Source organism: Mobula birostris, chromosome 11, assembly GCF_030028105.1.
Source record: "Mobula birostris isolate sMobBir1 chromosome 11, sMobBir1.hap1, whole genome shotgun sequence".
In the NCBI taxonomy this organism is placed as follows: Eukaryota; Metazoa; Chordata; class Chondrichthyes; order Myliobatiformes; family Myliobatidae; genus Mobula; species Mobula birostris.
The window spans coordinates 25,041,125-25,064,473 of NC_092380.1; the positions used below are offsets into that span (position 1 = coordinate 25,041,125).

A 23,349-nucleotide genomic window follows, 5' to 3' on the forward strand; every position below is an offset into this window, starting at 1 on the left:
GAATGGGACGTGGAATTAAAATGTGTGGCCACTGGGAGATCCTGCTTTCTCTGGCGGACAGAGCGTAGGTGTAAGCGAAATGATAAACAATAACCAATGTGCAAAAGAAGGCAATCTGTGCAAAAAAAAGATAACATTGAGAACATGAGTTGTAAGACTCCTTGAAAGTGAACGTGTAGATTTTAGAATCAGTTCAGAGTTGAGGTGAGTGAAGTTATCCACGGGGGTTAAGGTACCAAGGTATAGGGGGTAGGCTTCAGAGCATCCTTTCAGATGGTAGTAGGAAGAAGAGAGCATGGCCTGGATTGTGGAAGGTCTTTGATGATGGACGCTGCTTTCTTGTGGATGTGTTCAATGATGGAGGGGGCTTTCCCTGTGATGGACTGGGCTGTATCCACCAGTTTCAGCAGATATTTCTGTTCCTGGGCATTGGTGAGACATCTCCCCTTCTCCACAGTAACCAGCACAGGGTAACATCTTACAAGTAGAGGAGCTAGAGTCCAATCCATTGGAATTTACAACCAGATACCAGAGAAATCTGAAATAAAAACAGAAAGCACTGGAAATACTCACTGGTCAGGCAGCGTCTGCAGAGAGAGAAGCAGCACCAATGTTTCAGGTTGATGATGGAGAGGGTGCAGAGCGTGATACCTGAAACATGGCAGCATAGGAAATGGGGAAGGATGAAGACTGGAGCCCTTTCACCAGAGGCAAAAATGAAAAGGAGCTACTCCAGTCAAAGCCCAGAGATGCTTTCAAAAGTCTCTAAAATGCTGTAAATAACTTTTAAAAAATAGACAAAAATTGAGAAACTGCATCAGAATCACATTTATTATTACTGATATATGATGTAAAATGTGTTCTTTTGTGGCAGCAGTACATTGCAAGGACATGAAAATCTTTAAATTACAAAAATAATTAGTGTATAAAAATGAATGAATATTGTATAAAAAGGACTAATAATGTACTGTTCATTCATTCATGTGATTCATAAATCTGATGATGGAGGGAAAAAACTGTTCCTAAAACATTGAGCGTAGGTCTTCGGGCTCCTGTACCTCCCCCCTGATGTTGGTAAGGAGAATGCATCTCCTGGAAGGTGAGGGCCTTTCATGGAGGGTGTTGCTATCAAGAGATGATTTAAGATCATATCACATCAATAACAGAGGCCACTGGACAGATATTTTACCATAAGAGACCCTGAGAGAGAGGAGCAGAATTAGGCCATTTGGTCCATCGAGCCTGCTGCACTCCAACATGGCTGACCCATTTTCTCCCTGAACCCTGTTCTCCTGCCTTCTCCCCATAACCTTTCATGCCCCGACTAATCAAGAACTTATCAACCCCCGCGTTAAATACTCCCAGTGACCTGGCCTCCACAGCAGCAAGTAGCAATGAATTCCACAGATTCACCACCCACTGGCTAACAGAATTCCTCCTCACCTCTATAAAAGGGCATCCCTCAACTCTGAGGCTGTGCCCTCTGGATCTAGACTCCCCCACTAAAGGAAGCATCCTCTCCCAATCCATTCCCTCTAGGACTTCCAACATTCAATAGATTTCAGTGAGATCTCTGTTCATTCTTCTCCGCAGGTTGGACAGCCCTGTTTGAGTGAATGGGGTCTGGCTCCTTTTTTTTTTTCAGAGATACAGCAGAGTAACAAGCCTTTGCAGCCCACTGAGCCCACACCTCCCATGTGACCAATTAACCTACATGTCTTTGGAACTGGAGCGCCCAGAGGAAACCCATGTGGAGAGAACATACAAACTCCTCACAGAAAGCAGAAAATTGAGCCCAGGTCGCTGGACACTAATAACATAACACTAAATGCTATGCTATTGTGCCTTCCTTGGGTTGTAGATGCTGGCCAAGGATTCCCAGGTGGAGCAGAGACACTGGTAGCATCTCAGACGCAGTCCTTTTGCAACTATGAGGACTCTGTCCTGTCTTGGCAGGGAGCAGCCAAACGTCAGAGGTTCCCTGAGGTTGTCAGCCATACTCACCTTGAGTCGCACCTTAACCTGTGTCTGACAGACTTGTCTCTCTTGTTTTCCAGCAATCCGGCTCACAGACCGTCCCCATTAAACAGACCAATGGGTAAGTGCCCTTCCAGACTAGGTATATCAACGAGTTGCTCCTCTCCACGAATGTCTTTAGTAGCCCGATATTCATCTCCTTACTGGAGCAGCAGAAGACTCTAGTCTCCATATAACTTCAACATTCTGCAGAACCTATCTCCCTTACTCCCCAGATGTTAAGTAATGTCTATCTCCTGGTATCTCCACACTCTTCACAACCCATTGACCCTCCCCAGATGTTGAGTAATGTCTATCCCCCGGTATCTCCACACTCTTCAGACCCACTGACCCTCCCCAGATGTTGAGTAATGTCTATCTCTTTGTGTCCCCACAACCTTCATGACCAATTGATCACCTCGGATGTGGAGTAACTCCTATTGTCTGGTGCCCCCACAGCCTTTAGAACCCATTGACTCTCCCAAGATGCTCTCTCCCACCTCCTGGTATCTCCTCCAGATGCGGAGGACTCCCTCCCCAGTGACAAGATTGACCTCATTGTGCTTCAGAATTCTGCAGTTTTCACACCAAGATGTCACGCCCTAGTTTGGGAAGTTGAAGTGTGCAGTGTAACCCCACCCCCGGTACATGCAACTCACTGCACAGTCCCAAATGAACGGTCCAACAGCCACCACCCTTCCCTGGTGTCAGGTGAGTTCCTCATATACCTGCTAATGATGGCCTACCTCCATCCCTCAGGACCCACGAGGCTCCAGCGAAGAAGATGAGGTGTAGCTACGACTTTGTGGCTCGGAACAGCAGTGAACTCTCGGTGTTGAGCGGAGAAGTGGTGGAGGTAAGTCCCTTCACACGATGCCCTTCAGCAGAGGAAAAGAGGCCATTCTGCCCCTTGGGGTCCGACTAGCCGCTCAATGAGATAGTACTGGTCGGCAACTCAAGCCAGCTCCATCCCCTAACCCAACCCAGAGTCTTGTAGGTCTTTGAGGAAGAGGTCTTGTTTCCCTTAGCCCTTCACAGGAGGGATGGCTCCCAAATTTCACTGCCGGTGACCTGTCTGAGAGCCACTCTTGCCTCCATGCACCCCTTTATTTACCCCTGGGGCATCGCTGACAAGGTCGAGCATAGGAGGATGCGGGGAGACATAGACAGTAGAGATGGTTGGAATCTTTCTGCCTGGGTAGGGTAATTTAGAGCTACAGGGCAGAGCTCTAGGATAAAAGAGGAGACTTTTAAAAGGGACCCAAGGGGGGCATTTGTTACACAAAGGTTGTAAAAGCGTCATAGGATGTCACAGGAAGTCATTCCTGCCTGTGGTCATCAAACTTTACAACTCCTCCCTTGGAGGGTCAGACACCCTGAGCCAATAGGCTGGTCCTGGACTTATTTCCTGGCATAATTTATATATTATTATTTAATTATTTATGGTTTTATATTGCTATATTTATACTCCGTTGTTGGTTGGTGCAACTGCAACAAAACCAAATTTCCCTCGGGATCAATAAAGTATGACTATGACTATGGAAGAAAGCAGTCGGAAGAGGTGTAGCAACAGATTTAAAAGATAACACACACAAATTGCTGGAAGAACTCAGCAGGTCAGGCAATGGAGGGGAATAAGCAGTGGATGTTTTGGACCGAGACCCTACATCAGGACAGGGGAGGAAGGGGAGTCTAGAACCAGAGGGCATGGCCTCGGAATAGAGGGATGTCCCTTTAGAACGGAGGTGAGGAGGAATTTCTTTAGACTGAGGGTGGTGGATCTGTGGAAGTTGATGCCACAAGTGGCTGTGGAGTCCAGGTTGTTGGGTGTGTTTAAGGCAGATGCCGATAGGTTCTTGATTAGTCAGGGTGTGAAGGGGTACGGGCAGAAAGCAGGGAAATGAGGTTGAGAGGGAAATGGATCAGACATGAAGAAATGGTGGAGCAGACTCTGTGGGCCAAACGGCCTAATTCTGTTCCTAGGTCTTGTGGTCTTATGGGACAGAAGCCAGAATAAGAAGGTGGGAGGAGGGGAAGGAGAGTACAAGCTGGCAAGTGATAGGTGAGACCAAGTGAGGGAGATGATGTAAGAAGCTGGGAGGTGATGGGTGGAAGAGGTAAGGAGCTGAGGAGGCAGGAATCTGATCGGACAGGAGAGTGGGAGAAAGGGAATGAGGAGGGGCACCAGACGGAGGTGATGGGCATAGGAGGAGAGGAGAAGGAGTGAGAATGGGGGATGGAAAAAGAGTGAAGGGGGAACAGTGAATGAATGAAATAAAACTGAAACAAGCGATCAGGCTGTCAGCACACTTCTGTTGGTGGCAGCTTGCAATGCACTGAGTTTCCACCTTCTCCCTTCAACGCCACACCGGCTACACTTCAGTCTGTGTCGTGCTGTGTGCTGGTCTCCGCAGGTCTGTGACCTCCAGCCAGATGTGGTGGAGGTCACCAATCAGACAGAGGACAGAAGGTCGTGTCTGGGATGGGGTTCACTAGCGGCGGCTGATTCACACTCTGCAGGCAACCCGCTGTTTGGCCATTGACTGTGGGAACTGATGGTGGTATCTCACTGTGCTTGGCTTTTCTGCTCTCTCCAGGTGCTGGATGATTCCAAACGGTGGTGGAAGGTGATGAACCAGAGTGGCCAAATCGGATACATCCCCTTCAACATTTTGGAGCCTGTCCCCGCTCAGGACACAGTAGATAACTCCAGCCTATATGCACAGATAATCCCCAAGGTAAATCCAGCCGGTATTCAAAGGTCGTCCCCAAGGTAAATCCAGCCAGAATGCACAGGTAGTCCTCAAGGTAAATCCAGTTGTATGTACAGGTAAATCTAGCCAGTATTCACAGGTAGTCCCCAAGGTAAATCCAGCTTCTAATCACAGGTAATGCCCAAAGTAAATCCAGCCAGAATGCATAGGTAGTCGCCAACGTAAATCCAGTTTTGTCTGCACAGGTCGTCACCAAGGTAAATCCAGCCTGGGTGCACACTCCATATGTAACTCCTATATACACAGGTAGCCCCCAGGTTAACTCTCCCCGTGCTGTCCAACCCCAACCCACATCCTACTCAGGAAAACACCCAGTGGCAAGTAATTCCTTGGTGCCTGTTCCTGGAGGCCTGGTTTTGAAATTCGTTGTCTATCATCACAAACCCAGGTGAAGTGAAAAGCTTTTGTTTGTGTGCAACCCAGGCACGCCATTTCATACATCAGAACAAGAAGGGTGTTCGTGGACAGAGCCCGTGGAGGGGGCAGCTGCCCATGGAGGGGAGGGATCTCTGAGGAGGGGAGGGGTGTCAATGGCGGGGGTTGGGTGTCCATGGAGACAATGGAGATTTTTGTTTTGGACTCCACTGTGTTCCCAAAATCCACGAAGACCTTTTCATGTCCTTAAATCTTTATTCTCCACTACATTGCACTCAAGCCTGCCTAGCGCAAGTACTCAAAATGGGAGCAGTAGTAGGCCATTCAGCCCCTCAAGCCTGTCCCACCGTTTGATACGATCGCACCTGACTAGCTGCAGGGTGTGGGGAGAGTGGTCAGTAAGTGGGTGACGGTCAGCATGGACTCGATGGGCCAAAAGGCCTCTTTCTCCGTCGGATGAGCCTAACGTTCACCGCGTGTCTTACAGGGCAGCCGACATAAAGATAAGGTCACCCCCCCTCCGACACTCCAGAAGAAGGTGATGCCACCCAACAGCACTCCGGCGTCCTGGGACCACGAGACCGGCGGGGTGACACAGAAGGAGAAAGGTGAGCCTGACCCCATGGGGTTGAGGAGAGGGGTCTTTCTGCCCCCAACACAAAGTGTAGTACCGCACTGATTAGAGGCGAACTGGAACCCACTGGATGTTTTTGTTTCTCGCACCATTCTCGGTAAACTCTAGAGACTGTTGTGCATGAAAAAGCCAGGAGATTATGCTACTAGGGGACCCTCCAATTGAATTGGAACAGAAGCTGCCGTTGAACCTGGTGGGACGTGCTTTCAGGCTTTTGTATGTTGTGCTTGATGGCAGGGTTTGGGACAGGGCAGGAGAGAAGTAGGTGGGACAGTCATGATTGGGACCTTGTAATTTTCTAAGAGGATAGGAGAGTGAGTGAATGGCCAGTCCAGGCTGTGTGAATCAAAATCAGGTTTATTGTCACTGGTACATGTAGTAAAATTCATTGTTTTAGGACCCTGGTCAGTCCCCACTTGGAGTACTGTGCTCACTTCTGGTCGCCTCACTACAGGAAGGACATGGAAACCATAGAAAGGGTGCAGAGGAGATTTACGAGGATGTTGCCTGGATTGGCAAGCATGCCTTATGAGAATAGGTTGAGTGAACTTGGCCTTTTCTCCTTGGAGCAACAGAGGATGAGAGGTGACGTGATAGAGGTGTATAAGATAATGAGAGGCATTGATCATGTGGATAGTCAGAGGCTTTTTCCCAGGGCTGAAATGGCTAGCATGAGAGGGCATAGTTTTAAGGTGCTTGGAAGCAGGCACAGAGGAGATATCAGGGGTAAGTTTTTTACTCAGAGAGCGGTGAGTGTGTGGAACGGGCAGCCGGTGACAGTGGTGGAGGTGGGAACTATAGGGTCTTTTAAGAGACTCCTGGACAGGTACATGGAACTCAGAAAAATAGAGGGCTATGCGTAACTTAGGTAATTTCTAAGGTAAGGACATGTTCGGCACAGCATTGTGGGCCGAAGGGCCTGTATTGTGCTGTAGATTTTCTATGTTTTGTGGTAGCAGTACAGTGCAAGACAAATATACTATAAATTACAATTAGAGTTTTATATTTAAAAAAAACATTAAGTAGTGTAAAAAGACAGTAAAAAATTATGAGGTAGTGTTTGTGGCTTTATTGTTCATTCAGAAATCTGCTGGCAGAGGGGAAGAAGCTGTTCCAGAAGTGTTAAGTGTGTGTCCTCAGGCTCCTCTACCCCTTCCTGATGGTGGCGGTGAGAAGAGGGCATGTCCTGGGTGGTGAGGGTCCTTATGGGTGGATACCACCTTCTTGAGACATTGTCTTTTGGCTGGCCCAAGGTGGAGCTGGTTGGATTTGCAACCCTCTGATCCCGGGTGGGTGGCCCCCTCTCTACCAGATGTACAATCCCATACCAGAACGGATGAACACCTGAGGAACGGGGAGAGGCGTGAGGCCATGCACTTCGGTGGGGGGAATCAGACAGGGGGTCACTGTCTGATTGAGGAGAGACTGTGAGTGAGTGAAGTTCAGGTGGGCTCAAGGTGTTCTAGTGCACGAGTCGCAGAATTGGGCAAAATGGCTTCACAAGTGGTTCACACCGATGGCCTTTATTGCAGAGGGAGTTGGGTTTAAGAATAAAGGTCTTTTTTTGTCCCAGCTGCAGAGGGCAGTGGTGAAGCCGCACCACTGGACACAGTTCTTAGCTAAAAAAAACAGATAGAAAAGTATTGGAGGCAGTCCAGAGGAGATTCACCAGGTGTGAAAGGCTGGAGTCTGCTGGATGCTGAGTCCTACATCGACCAGGCTCACCTTCCCCTGTGGACCAGCCGGCCTCCACCGTCAGAAATGCACCCTAACCGCACTGTGTGTTACTTCCTCAGAGCGTCACTCACAGATTAACGTCATGAATGAAGAGCTCCTGCTGAGAATAGCGAATGGGCGCACATCGCAACCCAAGAGCTTCCACGTACAGAAGACGCTCGACACCTCTGTACCCCTGTATTACAGTTCCTCTCCAAGTGAAGTCAGGGCTTGGCTGGAGGCGAAAGGCTTTAACCAGATGTGAGTAGGAGCAGAGGGGAGGGGTTGGTGTCCAGAACGCCAGGGTTATCTCTGGGAGTGAAAGCCTCTCCACAGCACTCTTACCATAAGGCATAGGAGCAGAATTAGGCCATTCAGCTCATCGAATCTCCTCAACCATTCCATCATGGCTGATTTATTATCCCTCTCATCCCCATTCTCTTGCCTTCTTCCTTTAATCTTTGGTGTCCTTACTAATCAAGAACCTATCAACCTCCATTTTAAATATACCCAATGACTTGGCCTCCACAGCCATCTGTGGCAATGAATTCCACAGATTCACCACCCTCTGGCTAAAGAAATTTCTCCTCATTTCTGTTCTAAGAGGATGTCCTTGTATTCTGAGGCTGTGCTTCCTGATCCTAGATACACCCACTATAGGAAACATCCTCTCCATGTCTACTTTGTCTAGACCAGGAGCCTACAACCTAGGGTCTCTTGCTTAATGGTATTGGTCCATGGCATCAAAAAGGTTGGGAACCCCTGATCTAGGCCTTCCATTATTTGGCAAAATTCAATGAGATACCTCCACATTCCTCTAAACTCCAGTGAGTACAGGCCGAGAGACATCAAATGCTCCTCTTATGTTATCCAGTAGATTATTTCAGGAATAGCTTCAGTCAGTCACTGTGAACAAATCAGTTTGCTTCAAGAGCCTTCCATTGGGTAAGTGAGGAACCTGGAACAATTGACATGTCAGGCAGCCAATAGTGAGAAAGAGGGGTGGGGCAATTGGAGGAAGCTGGTCATGTGATGAAGCTTCTTCTGCAGAAGGGAGCTCATAGTTGACAATGGGGGATAATAAGACCTTCTGTCACAGCCTCACTAACTCCACCCAGCACGGTGGAACGGCGGATAGAGCCGCTGCCTCACAGCTCCAGAGACCTGGGTTCGATCCTGACCTCCGGCACTGTCTGTGTGGAGTTTGCACGTTCGCCACAATGACCATGTGGGTTTCCCCGGATTTCCTATTCTCGTTTTCCCCTGCGTCAAATTGGTAGGCTGCTGTAAATTACCCCTGGTGTGGACAAGAAGTCAAAAGAGCCAAAAAAAAAAAGGGAGTGAGATGCCTGAGGGGAGTAATGGGGTTGCTCCGAGCTGATATCAATCCAATGGGCCAAATGGACAGTTGTGTTGTAATAATCCTCAGCTCTAGGCCCATTGGTGTCTGAACAGGCAGTGCAAGGGGCAGTAGGCTTGGTTCCTGTGTCGCTCGGGAGAAAATCCAGAGGAGGGACTTCGTCTTGAAACATCGTCCTCCACTCTGGGTGTCTCTGAGTCCACTCTGGATTTATTTCAGATATCCATCAAATACGGTATTTTAGCTTTCCAGGGGTAACCTGATCAATGCCCCCACCCATTAACTCACCGGAAAACCACTGAGGCCGCATCAGCCACTTTTCTCCACGGCTCCTCGGCACACTTCATCCCCCTATGCACGGGCACTTTACACTTACACTCCACACCTCTTACCTTCACTGACACAGTCACTGTCCTGCTGTGTTCTGATACACCCTGCAGATGCTTAGAAGAGTTCCTCTTGACGAGAGTCACGTTGTCTCTTTATCATTTCCTGACAAGAGTCACCTTGTGTACAGGCACTGCTGCATCTAGCGTCACTTTACGTACATGCAATCAGTATATAAACTAATTTTGTGTGAAACTCGGTTTCTTGCACATCGTGTTTTATAGAATTGCTTTTATATTTATATTTATTGTTTTTTATACTGCATCGGATCTGGAGTAACAATCATTTTGTTCTTTTTACACTTGTGCGGGGAAGAATGACGAGAAACAATCTTGAATCTTCATCATTGCTTTTGTACAAGAGGGTGGTTCTTACTGGGAAAGGCGGCGGGGGGGAGGGCGAGTGGGAGTAGAGGATGTGGGAACTGTCCAATAGATGCACTGTTACTTGGGTCAAGGTGTTACCATGTCCACTGTAAAGGGGAGAATGGAGAACAGAGACCTTCGGCAGGCAGACTGGGATGATAATGACCGACTTTCTCTCTCATAGGACGGTGAAGTCACTCGGGATCCTGACCGGAGCTCAGCTTTTCTCTCTTGAGAAGGAAGAATTGAGATCAGTGAGTCCAGAGGAAGGAGCAAGAGTCTACAGCCAGATCATGGTCCAAAAATCACTGCTTGAGGTAAAAACCCATCTCTCCTAGTTAACCAAGCACTATAAGAACGTAGAACAGTCCAGCTCTGTATAGGCCATGCAGACCATGATGCTGTGCCAAACGTTTAAAATAGAACAGTGCCAGCCTTAGACCAATAATGTTGTGACAACCTTTTAACCTATTCTGAAGTATGAAGAGCTCCAAGAAATAACAGAGATAGTCAGAGTGAAATAATTCATGCCTGTCTTTGCAAATGATGTAGAAAGAAGTCATTGGCCAGTACCAAATTATTGGTTAGTTGTTGGAAGCAAAAATTTGCACTGATTTTGACCACCGTTCTCCCCCTCCCAGTCTAACCCATAGTATTCCATCTCAGCGTGGAAACCATAGTTGGGGTGGGCAATCAGCTCCAGCCCCTGATACTAGACCAGGGCTTCCCAACCTTTTTTATGCCACGGACCAATACTATTAAGCAAGGGGTCCATGGACCACAGGTTGGGAGCCCCTTTCTAGACCCTGCCTTTGTTTGGGGAAGGGCAGCAGATGTTCAAAGAGCCTCCAGACCTGGAGAGTAATGCTAGGACCTGCGCCTCTGCTCTGCTTCAAGTCTGCTCTTGTGAAGTTATGGGAAGAGTCTGCTGGAGCAGACAAACCTTCCAGACCCCATTGCTTCATAGAACATAGAACAGTACAGCACAGTACAGGCCCTTCAGCCCTCAATGCTGTGCCGACCCTCAAACCCTGCCTCCCATATAAACCTCCACCTTAAATTCCTCCATATACCTGTCTAGTAGTCTCTTAAACTTCACTAGTGTATCTGCCTCCACCACTGACTCAGGCAGTGCATTCCACGCACCAACCACTCTCTGAGTAAAAAACCTTCCTCTAATATCCCCCTTGAGCTTCCCACCCCTTACCTTAAAGCCATGTCCCCTTGTATTGAGCAGTGGTGCCCTGGGGAAGAGGTGCTGGCTATCTACTCTATCTATTCCTCTTAATATCTTGTATACTTCTATCATGTCTTCTCTCCAAGGAGTAAAGCCCTAGCTCCCTTAATCTCTGATCATAATCCATACTCTCTAAACCAGGCAGCATCCTGGTAAATCTCCTCTGTACCCTTTCCAATGCTTCCAAATCCTTCCTATAGTGAGGCGACCAGAACTGGACACAGTACTCCAAGTGTGGCCCAACCAGAGTTTTATAGAGCTGCATCATTACCTCCCGACTCTTAAACTCTATCCCTCGACTTATGAAGGCTAACACCCCATAAGCTTTCTTAACTACCCTATCCACCTGTGAGGCAACTTTCAGAGATCTGCGGACATGTATCCCCAGATCCCTCTGCTCCTCCACACTACCTCGCCCACTGAAGTTAAATAAGTTTCGGTTCCGCCGGAACATGGGCAAGGGTTTATTGTCCAGCTCTGACCGGCCTTCTCCTTAAGGTGCTGTAGTCCTTCACTCAAAGCTGTTGCCACACTGCTGGTCAGCCGGCCCTGAAAGAATGGAGGGAGAGTGTACTCCGCTTGCTGCTCAGTTTGGAGCTGGCAGGGGTGCAGTCCTTTGCACTGAAGGATTCATTTATACTCATGGGCCTTCCACTCCCCTGCGCTCTGCAATTCAATTACTTCATAACTGATCTAACTGGAGTAAAAGGTTCGAAAGGTTCATTGCCCTCTGAGAGAGGAAATTCATCCTCATCTCTGCCTCCCTGGTTGTGCTCCCTGGTTTGAGATAGCCCTACAAAAGAAAATACCCCGTCTGCACTCTGCCTCTCAGAGGCCTTCTGAACCTCCCCTGTTCTAATAAGATGTCCTACTCAACCTTTCTTTATCTATTCAGTCAACCATGCAAAGGCTCTTCAAACTCTGACAAAGTTCAAAACTCAAAGTAAATTTATTATGCATCCTTGAGATTCATTTTCTTGTGGACATTTAAACAACAGAGTTTATGAAAATCTAAAAATAACAAAGACTGACAACTAATGTGCAAAATTAATAACTATAAATAATAGTAAACAACTAATGTGCAAAAGGAGACAAATCATGCAAATAATAAAAGATAAGTAAATAATCCTGAGAACGTGAGTTGTAGAGTCCTTGAAAGTGAGTCTGTAGGTTGTGAAGTCAGTTCAGTGTTGAGGTGAGTGAGGTTATCCACGCTGGTTCAGGAGCCTGATGGTTGGGGGATAATAACTGTTCCAGAACCCGGCGGTGTGGGACCTAAGACCCCTGTACCGCTTGTCTGATAGTAATAGTGAGAAGAGAACAGACCCTGCATGGTGTGGATCCTTCAGGCCGGATGTTGTTTTTACATGAGGAAGTGCTCAGTGTAAATGTGCCCAGTGGTGGGGAGAGCTTTGCCTGCGATGGACTGGGCTGTATCTACCACTTTCTGCAGACATTTCCATCCCTGGGTATTGGTGTTGCCATACCAGGCCGTGATACAACCAGTCGGGATACTCTGTTAACAAACCTATTAACAAATTCATTGACTAATGGCCATGTTGCCAAATTTCTTACAGGAAAACCGGAGTATAACAGAGCTGGAAGCCATAATGGAGAAACAGAAGAAAAAAGTGGATTCTGAAATAAAAATGTCCACTTTGTGAGCAGTGGGCCTTAAAGACTTGATTTTTCAGCCATCTCTTTGGACAGCATGATTAGACGTGCAGCTGTACCATGTTAGTACTATAGGCCCCTTATTACCCAGCGATATTGTACATAGGACAATTACTTCCAATTCCATATTTATTGTCTTTGATAAGAAAAAGCCATTTTGGGGGATGAAATTCCATGGATTTAAAATTGACCTCAGTGGAAGTAGAAGATTGCTGCCTCTGTTTTAAAAGGAAAGGTTGAAGATTGGGGTTCTGAGGAAGGTGGAACAGTGAACAGGTTTGAACAAAAGGAACTGATATTTTTCACAGGTGCAAGTCCTGATGAAAGGTCTCAGCATGAAGTTGTCGACTGTTTATTCCCCTCCATAGATGCTGCCTTATCTGCTCAGTTCCTCTGGTGTTTTGTGCATGTTACTCTGGATTTTCTGCATCTACAGAATCTCTTGCTTTTCTGATATTTTTTTCACAAGCCCCCCTTTAGCCGAAGGACTGAGCATTGGGCCACATCGTCCTCATTTGACTGACAAGAGCCTGTAAATCTCTAACTGGAGAACCACTGGAGGAAGACAATGAGAGGGCAGCTTCTCAAACCATGGTGAGGAGAAAGCCAGGAGAATGATTTATGTAATAGCTTTTCGATAAAATTTGGATATTTTATTCAGTTAATTGTTTGGATGCTTGCATGCTGCTTGTACAAACAACTATTGTCTGACTCTTGCCCGAAGCTTTCGGACAAGGTTGAGGTGATTTCCTGACGATTCCTGTTCTGAACAACCAAGGTGAAGAGTGTTGTGCACAGTTGTGAGTAAGGGTGGTTCACAGGAGCAGGGGCTGCCGTTACCCCCATAACCATTACATTTGCCCAGGGTGTGGGTACGTGAGAGATACCTCCTGACCAATGTGACCATTTGAGAGCTCCAGAGCAGGCCCAGGGGACCAGCCCTAATAGGTGTGCAGACCTGTCAGTAGCAAAGTCTCACCTTCCTGACCACGAAGCCCATCACTGCTCCAGCAGATCGGTGTGAACTCCCCTTCCCACCTTCCCACGCACCTCCTTCACCCATTTTGCCTGGGGTTTGACAAGGCTATGTGATTGCGTACCACATTGGCACCCTTTAGCCATGGTGGTCTACATCACCGAGGAGTACTTTACTTGGTGTTAGGAAACGTTGGTCTCTTGGCCTAGCAACAATGATGTCCCCTACTGCTTGGTGGCAGATGTGGCATAGAGTCATAGAGCACTAAGGCACAGAAACAGGCCCTTTGGCCCATCTAGTCCATGCTGAACTGCTATTCTGCTTAGCCCATCAACCCACACCTGGACCATCACCCTCCATACCTCCCCATCCACGTACTTAACCAAATTTCTCAACAATTTTGCAATCAAACCCGCTTCCCCCATTTCTGCTGGCAACCACACTCTCTCCACCTTCTGAGAGAAGTTTCCCCTTAAACATAAACAAGAGAAAACCAGCAAATGCTGGAAATGCGAGCAACACACACAAAATGATGAAGGGTCTCAGCTCAAAACGTCGACTGTTTACTCTTTTCCATTGATGCAGCCTGGCCTGCTGAGTTCCTCCAGCATTCTGTGTGTGTTACCCCTAAACATTTCACCTTTCTCTCTTCATCCATGACCTCTAGTTCTAGTCTCACCCAGCTTCAGTGGGAAAAGTCTACTTGCATTTACCCTTTATACTCTTCAAATTTTATATTCCTCTATCAAATCATCCCTCATTTTCCTGCGCTCCAGGAAATAAAGTCTTTTCGACATTGACCTATAAACTCAAGTCCTCAAGACCCAGCAACACCCTTGTAAATGTTCCCTGCACTCTTTTAGTGTTATTGACAGCTGTAAGTGACCAGATCTGGACACAATGCTCTGAATTTGACCTCACCAGCATCTTGTACAACTTCAACACAACATCCCAACTCTTGTACTCAAAACTCCAGTTTATGAAGGCCAAAAAGCTCTCTTTACAACCATATCTACCTGTGACACCACTCTCAAATTATTATTGATCTGTATTTCCAGATCCCTCTGACCTACCACATTCCTCAGTGCCTAGCTGTGGGCAGATGTGCCACACTGTGGGTCCTTCATCCTAGACTCTCCAAAACTGAACCATAAAAGGTGAGGGAGAGGGTCATCTCACCACGGAGACCAGTTGCACCCCTACCCCCCCCCATGGGAGTGGGAAATTGCCCACCATCAGACCCTCCCACACTATGCTGCTCAATGGACACCTCTGCCTGTAGGGAGGGGGCAAAGACTTTGCATCTAGGCATAGGACATGTCCTGAACCACGGAGGTGGGCATGCACAGCACAAGGGAAGGCACGGGCAGAGTTAGGTGGGGATGTAGGAATTTAGGGATGGAAATGGAGAGAGAAAGATGGAATTTTCTGACTGAATGGGGTGGGTCAGAAGGGGGCCACATTCTTCACCAGCTCCCGGGTGACTGAGATACTTTGTTTACTGTATTTATTAATAAACTCATGATTACTGTCAGAATGCAATGGCGGCAGTCACTCGCTGTAAGGTGAGGTCTCTTTACTTGCTACCCTGAGGCCTTCACAACTGAAGACCAGGGTGACCATTACTGACATTAAACAGATCGCCTAAAGTTTCTTCAAATGCTGCTGATTATGTTTTCACTGTAGAGGTAGTAACGTCAATCTGGGTCATATACACTCTTCTGTGTAACGGCATTAAGCTCCCAACCACAGAAGTGTGTTGCCTTTAACTTCACATCATTTTAACGGGTGTCCTGCAGTTCATTCACTTTCCTCCTCTGGGCGATGAAACAATATTTTAGTAATGTATATAAATCATGTAGTTATATATATTATATAAAATCAGATGTATATAGTTGTCCTCCCAGCCAGCAGGAAAATACGGGGCTTATCTTTGGACAACATCGTGATCTTTGGCAAGCTCCTTTTTGTTTAATTTCTGTAAGAAATGCATTTATAGATACATTCACGCAGCAGCTTCAAGAACGAATAAACATCCTAAAGGACAAAACACTGTCTCTGCCTCTTCATATGTTTAGAAACTACAGATACAAGAGTGCAAATATACGCTTTGGACTAAAACCCAATCCATTGTCTGCATTCCCACTCAGTCCTCACAGTTCCTGATCTGTATCCATTGAGGTGGGATCCAGGCCCCATCTCCAATATTTTTTTAAAAGTATCAACAGTACATACGCGCAGAACCGTGCAAATATATATTATGGATAAGGCACCTAAGACTTTTGCGCAGTACTGTAGTAATTTTATGTATTGCACTGTACAGCCACCACAATAAAAAACAAATTTCATGACATATGTGAGTGACGATAAACCTGATTCTGATATGGGTCCCTGTTGTGGACCGAGAGTGGGAAGGGGACAGGGAGAGGAGAATTATGGTTGGGAAAAGGGGAAGGGAGAGGGGAGGGGGTGGGAAGCACCAGAGAGACATTCTGTAATGATCAATAAACCAGTTGTTCAGAATCAAATGATATTGTGTGGTGTCTCAGGGCTAGGCGTGTCTGTGCCCGTGCCACCCCCCTGCTCCTGGGTCTCCTTCTCTGTTACCTGTCCCACACCCCACCCTCATCATTTGTTCCAACCTGATTTGCTCTCTTGATTTCACCTTTCATCCTTAACCCATGACCTCTGAGTTCTAGCTCTAGTCTCTCCCATCCTCAGTGGGAACAGCCTGCCTGAATTTACCCTATCTACGCCCATCATAATTTTGTATACCTCTATCAAACCTCCTTTCATTTTCCTACTCTCCAGGGAATAAATTCCCTTTCCCTATAACTTGGGTTTTCAACTCCTGGCAACGTCTTTGTAATTTTTCTCTGCACTCTTTTAATATTATTGACATCTTTCCTGTAGGTAGGTGACCAAAACCGCACACAATACTCCAAATTAGGCCTCACCAACATCTTATACAACATCAATAAAACATCCCAACTCCCGTACTCAGTACTTTGATTTATGAAGTCCAATGTGCCACTTTCAAGGAATTGTGGACCTGTATTCCCAAATCTCTTTGTTCTACCACACTCCTCAGTGCCCTACTGCTCATTGTGTAAGTCCAGCCTGGTTGGTCATCCCAAAATGCACCATCTCATGTTTCTGCATTAAATTCTATCTGCCATTTTTCAGCCCACTTTTCCAGCTGGTCCAGATCTCGCTGCAAGCTTTGATAGTCTTCCTTGATGTCCACTACACCCCCAGTCTTGGTGTCACCCACAAATTTGCTGATCCAGCTTACCACATTGTCGTCCAGATCATTGATGTAGATGGTAAACAACAACGATCTCTATGGGACTCCACTACTCACAGGCCTGCAGTCAGAGGGGCAAACATTGACTACTGTTCAGGCCTCGAGAGGTGCAATTCATTTTGTATGGACATCACTTCCTGTACATAAGCTGGTTTTTATATGATTTATATATGAAACGGTGTATTCTGTTTCACGGAGACCTGACTCTCCCCTGCCACCCCCGAGTGTGCCATCTGACCAGAGGGATTTTCAATCCATCGGATGGACCGCACAGCGTCTTCGGGCAAGAGGAGGGGAGGTGGTGTCTGCCTACTGATCAACACTGCGTAGTGCTTGGACACAGTGGCACTGACAAGCTCCTGCAGCCCGGACCTGGAACACCAGTCGGTGAAGTGTCGTCCCTACTATCTGTCACGGGAATTCACCTCGGTCATACTGACAGCAATCTACATTCCCCCCAGGTGGACGTGGAGTGTGCTCTGAACATACTGTATGCCAACATCAGTGAACTTGAGACCAGGTATCCGGAGGCTTTGCTCATTACAGCCGGGGACTTTAACCAGGCCAACCTCAGAAAGGCGCTGCCAAAGTTATACCAACATGTCTCCTGCCCCACTAGAGGCCCGAATATACTTGACCACTGCTACACAGCAGTCAAGGATACCTACCGTTCCGTCCCACGACCTCACTTCGGAAAATCAGCCCATCAGTCCGTACTCCTCCTCCCGGCTTACAAACAGAAACTGAAGCGGGAGGTCACGGTGTCAAAAGTAGTGTTGCATTGGAAGGAGGAAACGGATGAGGTCCTCCGTGACTGCTTTGAATTGGTGGACTGGTTGGTATTCAAGGACTCGGCAGCTGACCTCGATGAGTATGCCTCAGCTGTCATGGACTTTATTTGGAAATGCACGGAGGACTGTGTGCTTCGCAAGACGATCCGGGTATTCCCTAACCGGAAACCTTGGATGAATTATGAGGTCAAGTCCCTTTTGAAGGCTATAGCTGCGGCTTTTAGGTCCGGGGATACCAGTCGCTACATGGAATCCAGGCGTGAACTCCGGAAAGCCATTAAGGGCACCAAGAGGCAACATCGAGTCAAGTTGGAAGCCCAGGCTAAACAGAGGGATGCCAGTAGACTATGGCAGGGTCTTTTTCTTTGGGGGCAAAGAAAAGGCTGGGAATATCAATAACTGTGGCACTTCTCTTCCTGATGAACTTAACGTATTCTACGCAAGATTCGAACAGGAGACGAGCGTTCCACTCCCTCTGGATGAACTGGACCTGGTGGCATCGAGATTCATCATCACCAAGGAGGAAGTTAGAAGGGCCTTCCTGAAGATAAATCCAAGGAAGGCAACGGGCCCAGATGGCGTCCTGGGAGGGGTTCTCCAGGCCTGTGCAAGCGAGCTAGCTGGAGTGTTTGCTGACATCGTCAACTGCTCCTTGCTTCAGTCTAAGATCCCCTCATGTTTTAAGAAGACAACGATAATCCCAGTGCCGAAGAAGAGCAAGGTGGCATGCCTGAATGACTATCGACCTGTGGCTCTGACATCAATTGTTATGAAGTGCTTCGAGCGATTGGTTATGGCACACATCAACCACAGCCTACCGGTCAACCTCGACGCTTTGCAATTCGCCTACTGGAGCAACAGGCTAATGGCAGATGCCATCCCTCTGGCCCTACATTCCTCCCTAGAACACCTGGAGAATAAAGACGCATACGTAAGGCTCCTTTTCATTGACTACAGCTCTGCCTTTAATACCATCATTCCAAATAAACTGATTGCTAAGCTCCGGAACCTGGGCCTTAGCACTCAGATCTGCAGCTGGATCTTCAACTTCCTCACAGACAGGACCCAGGCTGTAAAAATAGGGGACAAGCTCTCCTCTACAATCACTCTGAGCACCGGTGCCCCACAAGGCTGTGTACTAGCCCCCTGCTCTACTCACTGTACATCCATGATTGTGTAGCCAAGTTTCCATCAAACTCAATATATAAGTTTGCTGATAACACAACAATTGTACGTCGTATCTCAGGTAATGATGAGTTTGAGTACAAAGAGGAAATTAAGAACCTGGTGGCATGGTGCGAAGACAATAACCTATCCCTCAATGTCAGCAAGACGAAGGAATTCACATCAAAGTTGCTGGTGAACACAGCAGGCCAGGCAGCATCTCTAGGAAGAGGTACAGTCAACGTTTCAGGCCGAGGCCCAGACTCCTGACGAAGGGTCTGGGCCTGAAACGTCAACTGTACCTCTTCCTAGGGATGCTGCCTGGCCTGTTGCATTCACCAGAAACTTTGATGTGTGTTGCTTGAATTTCCAGCATCTGCAGAATTCCTCGTGAAGACGAAGGAATTGGTTGTTGACTTCAGAAGGAGTAGCGGACCACACGACCCAATTTACATTGGTGGTGCGCAAGTGGAACAGGTCAAAAGCTTTAAGTTCCTCAGGGTCAATATCACAAATGAAATGACTTGGTCCAACCAAGCAGGGTTCACTGCCAAGAAGGCCCACCAGTGTCTTTACTTCCCGAGAAAACTAAAGAAATTTGGCCTGTCCCCTAAAACCCTCACTAATTTTTGTAGATGCACCGTAGAAAACATTCTTCCAGGGTGCATCACAACCTGGTATGGAAGCTGTCCTGTCCAAGACCGGAAGAAGCTTCAGAAGATTGTGAACACGGCGCAGCACATCACACAAACCAATCTTCCGTCCTCGGACTCACTTTACACCGCACGCTGTCGGAGCAGTGCTGCCAGGATAATCAAGGACATGATCCACCCAGCCAACACACTTTTCGTCCCTCTTCCCTCCAGGAGAAGGCTCAGGAGCTTGAAGACTCGTATGGCCAGATTTGGGAACAGCTTCTTTCCAACTGTGATAAGACTGCTGAACGGATTCTGACCCAGATCTGGTCCGTACCCTCCAAATATCCAGACCTGCCTCTCGGTTTTTTTTGCACTACCTTACTTTCCATTTTTCTATTTTCTATTTATGATTTATAATTTAAATTTTTAATATTTACTAATTTTTACTTTTTTAAATATTTAATATTTATAATTCAGAGAGCAGGAAGTGCAGAATCAAATATCGCTGTGATGATTGTACGTTCTAGTATCAATTGTTTGGTGACAATGAAGTATAAAGTATAGTATAGATTTCCACATGGGTAACTTGGGTTTGATTTCAAGTGCCTGGAAAAACATGCATCCCCATCGACTGCTTATTTGTCCTTGAAACAGCAATATCTTTTCAAAAGTAAGATTTCATTTAAAACCCCAAAACAAGCTTCCATCTTGGGTGATTTTTGAGAAGGTGTTTAACTCACTGCATAGCTTTGGACATATGCACTGCGAGGGCAGTAGAGTGAAAAGATAACTCATTACCAAACGCATCGCCTACAGACTGCAGATGCATCTGGATGCAATAGACCAAAACATCGGCTTCCAAACTGAGCAATGTCGAGCGCTAAAACTTGGGAGTGAAGTCAGAACGTGACGTATCTATCACGTCTTAGCAGCGCTTGAGTGAATCCATTATTGGCAGAGCTGCAGCATGAATCCACGCCAGAGCTCGAGCAGCAAGAAAGAGAGCGGCTTACGCTAAGCACGAAGCAGAGTTGCAAATGGAGAGAGCTCGCATAGACATGGCGAAAGCATGTGTAGAAACTACATTAAGTACACCTAAGGAAGAGTGTGAAGCTGAGGCTGCATTAGCAGAGGCAAAGGTGTATGAATCAGCCTCTGACCTAGACAGTGATGAGTCTATAACCAGAATCAGTCATCCTTTGCCATCACAACAGCCAATGCAGCTTACTAAAGAATATGTTCAAATGCAGTTTGTCTAAAAAAAAGACAGTGCTCCAGCTCTACAAGGAGAAGCTGTCCACACCACACAGCCAACTTGCCTTTCACATAGTTCAGATATTGACAGTCAAGGCCTACAGCACCCCCTTCTGTAGTTTCATCACAGGAAAGACTTCAGTCAATGACGCCAATCCCATCTGAACAGACATGGTCAGACTGAACTTCCCTCCACCCTGGGACAAACATCTGGCAAACTAGTCTCCACAATTCTCTCATTTAGGAGCTGCAGATGCAAACCTGGCTTGTCGAGACCTAGTCACAGAGAGACTAAAAGTGTTTGACAGCCAGTTTGCTGGTTATCTGTCCTGAAAGTCAAGCTGTCATAATACTGTGGAATGAGTGAGCCTCAAACCTGGTGAAGAGGTAGACCTTCTCTGTAAATGGCCTGGTGCAGAGTCACTGCAACATGCAAGAAAGGTTAAGGCAGTTCACATTAATAATTCAGCTAAGTGTTTACAAATGTTGTGGCAAAGGCCGGACAAATGCTATGGCTCTCCAAGGGCAACAAATCTCTCTTCAGTAGACCTGATGATTTCCCAAAGCTCTCACATAGACAATCTCGGAAGCTGCTGGACCTTGCAGATCTCTTGTCAGAACTGCAAGCCCCAAATCCAAGGATTCCCTACTAGGGCTGAGTCACTTGGACGCAAACCCTATCGTGGAGGAACTAACAAACAATATGCAAGAACAGTGGATAACAGACAGATTCAGGTATACAATGAAGTATCATATCCTCATCTGCCATTTTTTGTGGAATTCAACTGCATCCATGCAGAACTACAAAATGATGCTAGTTTTATGATCACAACTTCCAGCAGCACCTCATTCAAAGAAAGGTCTCTGACAAACACATGGAAAACCAAAACCCCTGTCACGATCGACAAAACTGAAGTAGAAAGCTCTGTCACGAACACTGATAGACAACGCTCTGTCCACCAGAAACCTCACCCCTTAAGGAAATGCAGAAGATTCGGAGAAAAGATGCTCCCAGATTGAAAACAATTTCTAAAAGAGCACTCAATATGTTTCAAATATTGTGCTTCAACAGCACACTGGGCAGAAGGCTGAAAAGCTGTCAGATACTGTGCTGAGTGCAACAGTGACCAGCATATACCAGCATTTCATTCAGGGCTGGCACCTTGGGCTATTACTGAATCCAACACATTCACAACAGAGCACAGCTGGGAGCCAGCTGAGCATCCATCAGATGTAGCTGCTTCCTCATGCACAGAGGTATATGGGAAAGGATTCCAAGGCAAATCCAGCTCTAAAATAAGTCTAGCCAATATCTACCCAAAAGAACATCCTGAGCAAAAACTAAAGACATATGCAATATCAAATGATCAGAGCAATGTGTCATTGGCAAAATCAACATTCTTTGACATATTTGGTATTCAAAGTTCTGTTTCCCTGTACACTCTAGTGACATGTTCTAGAACATCAGAAGTTGCTGGAAGAAGTCCAGTGGATTTGTCGCGAAGTCACTAGGAGTTTGTTTACCCTTCCGAACCCCATCAGTGTACATAAGGCACGTGAACGGTGTAGTGGTCAGCACAGGGCACCTTATGCCTAATGGCTGGACCTGGGCTGGGTCGTAACGGGTGAAGTCTGCCTCGATGGGGCTCATTAGCTGCTGTCAGCACATTTAGGACCAATGACATTTCAGACCCTGTGACAGTAGAATCTGTATGGTTGCGGATAAACAAACCAACAACTCTGACATACTTATCTCTGCTCAATCAGCTGATTTTTCTGTCACTTGCCAGATGACTATAAGTTGGCACCTTCTGTCGAAGATGAGGTCTTCTTTTGAACCATGAGCAAAGAGTTTATCAAACAGTTGGGTAGCTCCCCTTCCTTTTCACTTGCCACGACAACTGCTACCAAACAGCAGACAGCAGTCCATTAGTCGACTCATGTCCCTCAGACGCACATTGAGAAGGAAACCAGAAATGAAAGATCACAACGTGGCATTCATGGAGAAACTCTGCAGGGACAATCATGCTGATTAAGTGCCTTAACCAGATCCCAACGAAGGTAACTGTATTTGCCCAACTTTGGTGTTTACCACCCCTAGGAACCTGCATAAATATGACTTGTTTTTGATTCAAGTGCGCAGTTCAAAGGAGTATCACTGAACAATGTCCTTTCCTGGGCTCCTGACCTCAATAACAGTCTGTTCAGTCTTCCTGCGCTTCAGGACCGAGTCCATCTCGGTGATGACAGACTTTGAAAAATATTCCACGGCTTGCTAGTGAGGGAGGATCATCGAAATGACCTCAGAATCTTGTCATTTTGTGACCACCAACTAGAGAATGAGAGTTCATGCACTTAGTAACTGTCCCTCCCCAGCTGTGGCAATCTATGGCCTTAAGAAGCCAGCTATCGAGGGACAGAAGGGATTCAGAACTGAAGCACAGTGATACATAGAAAGGCATTTCTATATAGATAATTTTCTTAAATAATTTTCCAATGCAGAAGAAGAAGTCAGCAAGACATGTTGGCAGTCTAATCTCAGAGTGCACAAGATTGCATCCAACAGTGCTGAGATCATGCAACGTTTCCCATCTGAAGATCTGGCCAAAGATCTACAGAATCTTGATTTTGGATAGGACCTCCCTCCTATGCAATCTGGTCTGGGAAAGGCAAAGCTTGCC

At 46.8% G+C, this 23,349-nt stretch overlaps 1 protein-coding gene across 4 annotated transcripts in view; it reads left to right on the plus strand.

Annotated features, from left to right (window-relative positions):
- LOC140204938 (epidermal growth factor receptor kinase substrate 8-like protein 1) overlaps positions 1 to 15,555 on the plus strand; it is a 117,043-nt gene extending 101,488 nt beyond the window's left edge. For all 4 annotated transcript variants that reach the window (XM_072271921.1, XM_072271920.1, XM_072271922.1 and 1 more), the window contains 7 exons: positions 2,058 to 2,098; positions 2,776 to 2,872; positions 4,614 to 4,754; positions 5,653 to 5,773; positions 7,596 to 7,776; positions 9,812 to 9,944; positions 12,442 to 15,555. In XM_072271921.1, coding sequence (XP_072128022.1) covers positions 2,058 to 2,098; positions 2,776 to 2,872; positions 4,614 to 4,754; positions 5,653 to 5,773; positions 7,596 to 7,776; positions 9,812 to 9,944; positions 12,442 to 12,528 — 801 coding nt within the window. In that variant the 3' untranslated portion in view covers positions 12,529 to 15,555. The remainder of the gene's footprint in view (positions 1 to 2,057; positions 2,099 to 2,775; positions 2,873 to 4,613; positions 4,755 to 5,652; positions 5,774 to 7,595; positions 7,777 to 9,811; positions 9,945 to 12,441) is intronic.
- The last annotated feature ends 7,794 nt before the right edge of the window (positions 15,556 to 23,349 follow it).